This window comes from Microtus pennsylvanicus, chromosome 8, assembly GCF_037038515.1.
Source record: "Microtus pennsylvanicus isolate mMicPen1 chromosome 8, mMicPen1.hap1, whole genome shotgun sequence".
NCBI classification, from domain to species: Eukaryota; Metazoa; Chordata; class Mammalia; order Rodentia; family Cricetidae; genus Microtus; species Microtus pennsylvanicus.
The window spans coordinates 73,097,513-73,107,920 of record NC_134586.1 but is presented as its reverse complement, the minus strand read 5'-3'; the positions used below and the strand labels follow the sequence as shown (position 1 = coordinate 73,107,920).

General features: G+C 49.2%; 1 protein-coding gene across 1 annotated transcript; it reads left to right on the top strand.

Annotated features, from left to right (window-relative positions):
- Positions 1-3: 3 nt before the first annotated feature.
- On the top strand, positions 4-10,408 carry LOC142856392 (all-trans-retinol 13,14-reductase). The gene is made up of 11 exons (XM_075983811.1): positions 4-339; positions 2,550-2,732; positions 3,067-3,308; positions 4,282-4,483; positions 5,249-5,446; positions 7,158-7,277; positions 8,271-8,409; positions 8,685-8,794; positions 8,873-9,039; positions 9,205-9,364; positions 9,613-10,408. The coding sequence occupies exons 1-11, from the start codon at positions 171-173 to the stop codon at positions 9,756-9,758; spliced, it is 1,836 nt and encodes a 611-aa protein (XP_075839926.1). The 5' UTR covers positions 4-170; the 3' UTR covers positions 9,759-10,408.

Here is a 10,408-nt window from a genome sequence, read left to right as displayed (position 1 = left end):
ACAAAGAGCGAGGTTGGACAATCTTGATCAGCTTTGCTCTAGCATTGGTCAAAGTTCCTTGGACCTTGTTTGGTGTTTCTCTCTCTAATGATCAACTAGCGGGGCGGAGCTTCGGGCATAAAAATAGAGCTCAGAAGAGAAGTCGCCTTATTCCAAGCTCAGGCTGCAAGATGTGGCTCACCGTGCTACTGCTGGCCTTGCTTCTGCTGGCGGGTCTCCGCAGGGTTTACTTGGGTCTCTTCAGCGGAAACTCCCCGAACCCCTTCGCCGAGGACGTCAAGCGGCCACCTGAACCCCTGGTGACCGACAAGGAGGCTAGGAAGAAGGTTCTCAAACAAGGTGAGCTGGAGGGACTGCTGGTTCCAGGACTGCTCTCAGGTCTTCTCATGGAGGGAACGGACCTATCTGCCCATTAGAGAAGAGCTGGGAATACTCACTTGCACACGGAACCTCCACGTCTTAGTATTCTTTGTTCCTGAAGTTTTGGGTGTGGGCACTATCCTTGGCACACCAAGATATTGGCATAACTTAGTCCCAGCACTTCCGGTTGGAATCTCTTCAGATAACAGCTGACACAGAGTAAGAGACCTTTCACCTACTTGGTTCTAGAGCCAACTTTTTCCTATGCTACTGTGCAAACTCGCGTTATGGGAGGTAGCACAGAAAATTTTCCCAACAAGTGCTTTGACAGGCAGAGTGTAGTCCCAGTTCATAGGATTGAAGTTTGATTATAAATTTGGAAGTTTCACTACTGCTTTGGGATAAGAACACTACTCCCCATTAACCCGACATCTGTGAAACATGACTAGAGTTGCTTGCTCCCAAGGTTTTTGGTCTCACTTTTGGCTTGGAGCTGGCTTCAAACTCACCATGAAGCCCAGGCTCATACTTGGAGCAGCCCTTCTGCTTTTGCCTACAGGATGATGGGATTTTTTTTTTTTTTGGTTTTTCGAGACAGGGTTTCTCAGTGGTAGGAGAGGCAGGTACGAGCATGCCCGGTCTTCGAGATTCTAAAGAAGTGTTGCAGCCGGGCATAGTGGTGCAAACTCGCAATTCCAGCCTGGACTAAACAGTAAGACCCTGTCAAAACAAACACCAAATAACCAAAACACAGAAAAATCTAAAACCTTCAAAAAACAAACAAGGATCTCTTGTTTGACCTCCAGGGGACTCTTGCTTGTAAACTTTAGCCTAGGCTACCTCAATTCACTACTTAGTGGGGACTGACCATGTATTACTAATCGTTGAGTGTCTACTTCCTGAGGTGTACGAATCCAGGTATTTTATTATTGTTATTATTTGTGGATTAGGAGAGGGGCAAAGATCTCATACTTGTAGCCTAGGCTATCTTAGAACTTGCTATATGGGCCGACTGTACCTTAAATTCACACTGATTCTACTGCCTTAATAAAGCGATTACAGATGGTGGGATTACAGATGTGAGCAACCAGGGCCTGAGCGGCAATAATTATTTTTTTGAGTCAGTGTCTGTCTATGTAGTCCGGGCTATACTGGAACTTTCTATATAAACCAGGCTGGCATTGAACTCACTGACAGTCTTCTTCCTCTACCTCTGGATTGCCAGAACTGAAGCTGTGCGCCACTGCATCTGCCCTGGGCAGGGATTTTTAATGAACAGATTTCTGGACCTACTGGCACATTCCTGTAACCCCATGTAGGGAGGAAAGGCAGGTGGATCTCTACACAGAAAGTTCAGGCCCTTTAGGGCTGCACAGTGAAACCCTGTCTCCAGACAACCCATATCAGTAAATCCCGGAAAGGAAAGAACGAAAGGGGAAATGAAGGAAGAGAGCAGGAGAAACAACAAACTCAGGTCTTGTGTTGGAAGAGCTTTCTAGGTTGGTTCTGTCAGGTGACTGCAACACCAGTGGTCTGTGTGAGGTTGGTGCTGTGACTCTCAGAGTAACAGCTCTGAGCAGCCCTGCCTGCCCCAGCTCCATTGGCATTCACAGACTCTGCCTCTTCCAAAGAAGCCCAGTTCCCAGAGCCCCCAGCACAGGCTCCTCCCTCCCCGTGTTCTTTTCTTTCTGTGTTCGCATTCACAGAAATGTCTGCACTTAGATAACAATGCCTGTGCTCTTGCCCTCTTTCTGGTAGTCAGCTGCTTCCTACTTTCTTTGAAAGGTATGAAAATGCCAGGTACATAGGAGGGGTTAAGACCCATCTCATCACTGATTAATCTGACTGCCTGGATTGAGTATTCTCTGGAAATATGTTTCGAGCCATTTTAATCAAGAGTTCTCTGCTAAAGTGCCCTAGACAGGGGTCGGTCTCTCTTTCTGTCCCGTTTTAACACTGGGTCTAATGAGCCCAGGCTGTCCTGCAGGTCATCTGTAAAACTGAAGATGACCTTGAACTCCTAACCCACCTTCCAAGTGCTGGAATCCCATTAGTGCACCAGCGTGCCAAGTTTGCCTTAGAGGGTTCTCACATACTATAAGCTAGATATGTCCCCTCTGGCTTCTCTGACTTCTCTGCCTCCCTGCTCTTGTCTGAGAAACACACCCTCCGTCTCCTCTCTTCTCCAGCATTCTCAGCCAGCCGAGTACCGGAGAAGCTGGATGCCGTGGTGATTGGCAGTGGCATTGGGGGGCTGGCCTCAGCTGCGATTCTGGCTAAAGCTGGCAAAAGAGTCCTTGTCCTGGAACAACATACCAAGGCAGGGGGCTGCTGTCATACCTTCACAGAAAATGGTCTTGAATTTGACACTGGTAAGGCTTGTGCGGAAAAGGGTTGGGAACTTGGATCTGTCTTTGGGAGGCTAGGAACGGATTCTAATGGCATGATATTGCGTATGCACAATGGGATAATTTGGAGTTTTGTATGTAAATTGTATGTTTTGAGGTCCCAGCTTCGTTCTGGGCATCTCCATTTGTGTCTGGCCTGGCAAGAATTGGGTGGTATATGTTCTGGTAGATTTCTGTAGAACGGGTGAGCAGCTGTCTCTGGGCATGAACTTGGCCAGGCCTGGAAACCTCTTCCTTACTTGGCACATTTCCTGGGACCAATTTTATTCTCTCTGTACCTCATTTTGTTTCCCAACAGGAATCCATTATGTTGGACGCATGCGGGAAGGCAACATTGGCCGTTTCATCTTGGACCAGATCACTGAAGGGCAGCTGGACTGGGCTCCTATGGCTTCTCCTTATGATCTGATGATACTAGAAGGGACCAGTGGCCGAAAGGAGTTCCCCATGTACAGTGGGAGGAAACAGTACATCCAGGGCCTTAAGGAGAAGTTCCCCAAGGAAGAAGCTGTCATTGACAAGTACATGGAGCTAGTTAAGGTAGCATGAACCCCAATCAGCATCCACAGTATTGCAACAACACTGACTGTTTCATTGGTGAAGGACCTGGTTGGGAGGAACTGAGGTGGGGAGGCAGGCAGGAAGGACTGGTCATGTCTGTCCTGAAGGCAGTGTACACTTGTATATATCTGTGCCCTGCCTGGCTCTTCAGCTGCTGCCCTCACGCTGGCCTCTAGATGGCACCCCTGGGGAGTCAGGCTTTGAGGAAGTCAGATGTCCTCTGAGAGGAGCCAGACTCTTGGTTGTTTTATGATTTTTGAGATAGAATCCCACTGTGTAGTGCTGGCTGGCCTGGAACTCACAGAGATCCACCTGCCTCTGCTGGGTGTATGCCATCACACCTAGCTTCTGCACCGGGATATTTGGAAGGAATTTGAGGGCTGGGGATTGTGGCTCATGCTTATTAGCTTGAGGACATTCTGACTTCTGAGCACCCCATAAACTGAGCATGGTGGTCTACTGTATAATGCTAGCACTCAGGAGGGAGGAGCAGGAGGATTAATAGGTCATGGTCATTGGCATATATTGGACACACACTCTCCCTCTCTCTCTCTGTACACACACACACACACACTCATATATATATATATTATTTTAAGCATGATATGGGAGAGCAAATATATTCTCATTTGAATATGAAGAAGGAGAGAAATCCGGGGCCAGGTTGTTGTTGTTATGTTTCTATGAGGAAGACAGTCTTGCTATACAGTCCTGGCTTTGGGTGTCAATGTATGGCTATGGTTGCTCTGGAACTCATAGCAGTTCTCCTGCATTAGCACCTCAACTGTTGTTATCACAAGCCTGAGTCACCATGCCCGCTCAGCTTATATTTTTTTTAAATCCAAAAATTCAGACATGAGTAAGCGTTGCTGGGCCTGCGGTCATTGCCGGCTTTAAGAGAGGAGTCAGCCTACATGGGCTCCAGAGACTCACCCTACCCTTTCTTCCCCAGGTGGTGGCCCGTGGAGCCTCTAATGCCATCCTACTGAAGTTTCTCCCGTTGCCCTTGACTCAGCTCCTCAACAAGTTTGGGCTGCTGACTCGTTTCTCTCCCTTCTGCCGAGCATCTACCCAGAGCCTGGCCGAGGTCCTGCAGCAGCTTGGGGCTTCCCCTGATCTCCAGGCCGTTCTCAGCTACGTCTTCCCCACTTACGGTTTGTGCTACTGGCCCAGGCTCTTCTCAGCTGCTGCCTGTTCAGCTTTGTTCTTTCTGCCTGGCTGATGAGCCAAAAGAGACCTAGGCCTGATGGAGTTTGTCAATAAGGGCTGAGACGTCTGTGCCCTGCTGGACACTGGTAGAAATTTATTTTTTTATAAACTAGAGATTTGTTTTTCCACTTCTCTCCTTCTGTTTTCTCTTCCTTTTTGATACAGGTTGCTACAGGAAAGCTTTGAATTCTTGTAGTGAAGGGTCCCTTAAATTCTGATCCTTCTGCCTCCACCTCCCAGTGCTAGGATTAGAGCTCCGTGCCTCTCCGCCTGGGTTCGTGGTGCTGGAGAGCACACCCAGGCCTTCCTGCATGCTAGGAAAGCACCCTGCTAATTGAGCTACACCCCCGGTGCATTTTCTCCTCCACATCGCTCACCCCTGAGACAGGTTCTGACTTTGTTCAGGCTGGGCTGGAACTCTCTGTAGGCTAGTCTGGCTTTGATTGAGTGATCTTTCCATTTCAGCTTTGAGGTTGAGACTGTCACACTGCTCAAGGGCAAGTTTTCTCTTTAGCCATCAGTGTCAGTGACTTCCTTGGTGTCTGCAGGATAGTGTTTTCAGGGAGTGTATTTATATCCCACTAAGCTCAAAAGGAGTATGGGATCCTGGGTGGACTCACAGGACCCTTCACAAGAACCCCTGCTTGTTCCAGAATGGTGCCAAGTGATCAGTTTTGCCTACTTATCTTTTCTTTCCTTTAATTCTTTAGGCACAACCCCCAGCCAAACCACGTTTTCAATGCATGCTCTGCTGGTTGACCACTACATACAAGGAGCATATTACCCCCGAGGAGGATCCAGTGAGATTGCCTTCCATACCATCCCATTGATTCAGCGTGCTGGGGGCGCTGTCCTCACCAGGGCCACCGTGAAGGGTGTGCTGCTGGACTCTGCTGGGAGAGCCTGTGGTAAGAGACCTGCACTGAACTGTGGGGTCACTGGGCTGGGGTGAAAGGGACCTGATGTGTCTTTATAGTTGAACCAGCCTGTACATTCAGGGTAAGATCTTTGGGTCTGGGTTGGTGAGACAGTTCATTGGATAAATATTCCAGCCACTACACCTGATGACCTCAGTTTGATTCCCACAGCCGACATGTTGGAAGGAGAGAAGTGACCCTGTAAGTTGTCCTCTGAGCTCCACATGTGGGCTGCAGCACCCTGACAGCCACACAGAACAAAGGAAAAAATGCAGATGTTACAAGTCAGGATTGTTATAAGAGTTTTCTGAGAATGGCCAGAGATGATGTTAGACACAGAGGCTATAGCGGACCTCAGAAACTCTTGTGATTCATAAAGCTGAGTGATGGGAGCACTGTGGACGTAGAACTTGGCAGCAGTGAAGCAGGCTTGGGACTCCAGAGAACCAGTGTTCTTGGGATGCCAGCACTTGGCTAAAGATAAGCAAGTTGGTCTTTGGTGGGTGAGAAGAACTAGAGACAAAAAACACAGAAGCTTTTGAGGTATGGGCTGAGTGTGATTGCCTGGGGCCTCCATTACTCAGAGGAAATTCTAGGTTTGAGAAATGAGGGTATACCCTAGAAGACATCTGGATAGGGTGGCTGTACACAGAACTCAATTTTTTTTTGGTTTTTCGAGACAGGGTTTCTCTGTGGTTTTGGAGCCTGTCCTGGAACTAGCTCTTGTAGACCAGGCTGGTCTCGAACTCACAGAGATCCGCCTGTCTCTGCCTCCCAAGTGCTGGGATTAAAGGCGTGCGCCACCAGCGCCCAGCCAGAACTAAAATTTTAAGGTAGAGTTTCAAGTTATCCAGGTTAGCCTAAATTTGCTAGATACCTGAGGGTCTCCTTTGAACTCATGGTTGTCCTGCTTCTACCTCTTAAATGCTAGGTTACAGGCATATGTCACCATGCCATGGCTACAGCTACAGCTATGAGAGAAATGTATTTCATGCTTTCCTTGATTTTCTTTTATGGAAGTTTGGGGTGCAGTGAACCTAGGAGCTCACACACGCCAGACATGTACTGTAGCACCAAGTGATATCCCAGCCATTAAGTGAGTTATTTTTCGATTGGCACAGAGGCTGTGCTTTAATCTGCTGCTGTTTTACCCAGAAAACGTTGGCTTCAAAGTTACTGGTCCACTTCTCTGGCAACAGTCCAGCTACTCAGGCCACCCCTATTTAGGAATTCCATTCCCGCGGCACTGGCAATGTCATTGCTGACAAATAAGCTTTTAATTAAATCTCTATTGTTCTACTTTCAATGAGACTCTGGAGTCAAAGGCTGGGGTGAAAATGTGCTAGCTCAGTGACGATGAGTAGAAGCTAGCTGACCTTCTCTCTGCTGGCCTCTCCAAAAGAGAATGTCCTTCCGCTTAGCCAAAACAAAATAACCCATGCTACACTAAGTCCCTCCATTCTCCTCTCCATGGGCCTATCATCTTACAGACACCCATGATTCTGTGATTCCTTTCTCACAACTAGCTGCTAACTCAGCCTCTCTGAGCCAACATTGATTTTATTTAATTAGTGCAAAAGAAAATTTGGGATGCACAGTGTGATCAAATTTTCCACACCACTTAACAGAGATATGGAGAAGGGTATAGGCCTTGTGTTCTTCAGGAGCTCACAGAATCTCAGCCATATTCTCGTGTCTACAGGTGTCAGTGTCAAGAAGGGACACGAGCTGGTGAACATCTATTGCCCCGTCGTCATCTCCAATGCAGGAGTGTTCAATACCTACCAGCACTTAGTGCCAGAGAGTGTCCGCTGTCTGCCAGGTAAAAGGCTGGTTCCTCTGAACTGGCATTCTACTGTGGAGCTTATAACCCAGCCTGGGTGACGCTCATCCTCTTGTTGGGCACCCCTCTGGCTGTCGATCTCCCCTCTGCTACCAGCAACATCACATTTACAATTGGGGAACCCAGGACCGCACAGGTGAAGGGCCCTTCACAGAGGCAATGGCGGAGCTGCTCTCAGGCCCATGTTATTATGTCTGTTGTCAATGTGTAGGCTGTGGACTTCAGGCTGAGAATCCAAAGCCTGTACATTTGCCTTCCCCTGCCTGATAAATTGGGACTCTAATAGAAAAGGACTCTCGAAGGAAGAGAGATGGGGGTGAAAGTCAGCTGATTAGTGTGCTTGCCTAGCAGGCATCAAGCCCCGGATTTGATCCTCACTAACAGGCAAGATAGCTGTGGGGGATTTGGCAGTAAACCTGCACTGGGTAGGTGGAGGCAGGAAGATGAAATATTCACGGTCAACCTTGGCTATGTGAGACCCTGCCTCAACAACAACAAGGACCACTGACATGTCTCAAAGGGTTAAAAAAATGTACTTTTGTTTCTAAGTCTGGTAATCTGAGTTAGATCCCCAAGAAGAAGGAGGCAATCAATATGTCCTCTGACTCCTCCCGCACATCCGGACACACTTGTCCGTGTGCACCTACAGTTCCTTAGGGGGACGACTGAGACAGTCTGATCGTCCAGAGGTGCTGTGAATTAGCAGTGTAGGAGCCGGCACCTATGACCAATGGTGCATGGAGCAGAGCTGGTAGAGGAGGAAAGAACCTGAGGCTGATTGTCACAGCCAGGAAGAGCAGGTCCCTGCCAGGATCCCGTAGAAAGAGCTGTAAAAATGGTTATGTATCTGTGGATGCGGGCAGCTGAGCAGCAAGCTGCAGGTCAGAAAGGGAGTATCCTGAGACTGTCCTGGCAGGAGGAGCTGTCTGGTCACAGCTCCTGCAATGCAGTGCTCACTGGCTCCCTCTACAGATGTGAAGAAGCAGCTGGCGATGATAAGGCCTGGCATGAGCATGCTCTCAGTTTTCATCTGCCTGAGAGGAACCAAGGAGGACCTGAAGATTCAGTCCACCAACTACTATGTTTATTTCGACACGGACATGGATAAAGCGTAAGATGGGAGGGGTGGGAAGACTGATGGCTCTGGACCTCAACCCTCAGGACCACGCTTCCACCCTTGACAGGGTTCTAAGATTCTCAGGAGGATGTCAGTTGAGGGAGCAGGTGCGCGGTCCCCAGTGTACTTCCAGAAAGGCTTTTTATACCAAAGCTGTGTCTGTTTCACCCTGTGGGGAGTTTCTGGAAGTGAACCATCTTCTGGGTGCTGCTGGTGGCTTCAGAGGAATATAGCCTAGAGATTGGCAGTCACATCCACCTCATTTACAGGATGGAACGCTACGTCTCTATGCCCAAGGAAAAGGCTCCAGAACACATTCCCCTTCTTTTCATTGCCTTCCCATCAACCAAGGACCCAACCTGGGAGGACCGATTTCCAGGTATGGCTCTAGGTCCAGGGGAGCTGGGTGTGGGTCAAGGTGGAGCAATGCAGCAGGAACGTGGCCTTATACCTGCAGGTCGATCCACCATGACGGTGCTGGTACCCACGGCCTTCGAGTGGTTTGAGGAGTGGCAGGAGGAGCCACAGGGCAAGCGGGGTGCTGACTATGAGACCCTCAAAAACACTTTTGTGGAAGCCTCTATGTCCGTGGTCATGAAACTTTTCCCACAGCTGGAGGGCAAGGTAGGGGCGGACATTCACAATGCTGGAGATGATGACATACGTCTTCTTGACTGTTTGTCTTTTCCTGGGTTCAGGGGTAGAACCTGAGGTAACAGAGTCGCGAGGAAGGGTAAGGCTCTTGCAAATTTCCTCGTTCACCTTTGCCCTGCCCTTTTGCCTCTTCAGGTGGACAGTGTGATTGGGGGATCCCCACTGACCAACCAGTACTATCTGGCTGCTCCCCGAGGTGCTCCCTATGGGGCCGACCATGACCTGGCTCGACTGCATCCTCATGCTATGGCTTCACTAAGAGCCCAAACCCCCATCCCCAACCTCTACCTGACAGGTACAATCCTTCACTTTGCCAAGAATCTGGGCTTCCCTGACACAATCTTTTGTTCCCATCCTCAGACCTTGCTTTCCCCTTCAGCTCCCATACCAAGAACTGGGCTACTTTAGCTGACTACAGTCCTGGGGTCTCTCTGAAGCTGTCTCTCTTTGGGTGGCCCTGAAATGGAGGCATGAACACAAGAACCGTTGCTTGCCCATCCTCATGTGGGTAGACATTCATGGGCCACTGCTTTTGATTTCTAGGCCAAGATATCTTCACGTGTGGGCTGGTAGGGGCCCTACAAGGGGCCTTGCTGTGCAGCAGTGCCATCCTGAAGAGGAACTTGTACTCTGATCTGCAGGCTCTTGGTTCAAAAGTCCAGGCACAACAGAAGAAGAAGACGAAGTAGCCCATTCAGAGCTAAGCCAGAGAACGGCACCTCCCCAACTTTTTTCTCATGGTGTCCTTCTGCTGTACTTCCTTGTGCATATATTCAAAAGTGCTTTGTTTCTGATGCCTGCTGCAAATCGAGTTCTTCTCTGTACCCTGCTAAGGCCTAGTGTGGGCTGCACAGCCCTGATGTCTCAAGATAAAGAATGCTCCCATGCTTCCCCATACCCAGCACTGAGAACCCCTGAGGGTGTTGGCTATTGGAGTAGGTTGGTCCAGTTCTGCCCTGAAGCTTCTTGCTCTACCCACTCTAGTATTGTGCTGCTCCCCTCTGTCAAAGGGAAGGATGACCAGCATGGGTTTGAGGTGGCAACTCTCAAAGTGAGAGCCAAGGGGCTCTCGGCCTTAAGCTTTGTCCTCTGACAGAAGCAGCCTGAAGGAGCATTCCAATCAGAGACAGACCAAGAGACCACTGCACCAGCAAAATGTCCCATACACCAGCCTGCTGAGACCTTTACTACAAAATGGCCAGCCTGGCAGGGAGGGGACGAGAGTGGAGACGTTGGGCCTGAATACCGGAAGCCCAATGATCACCGAGCCTAGTGATGACATTTCTAGTTGCTGGCACATATTAAAAGCTGTGTATTGTTTTCCAAAATGCTTGGAATC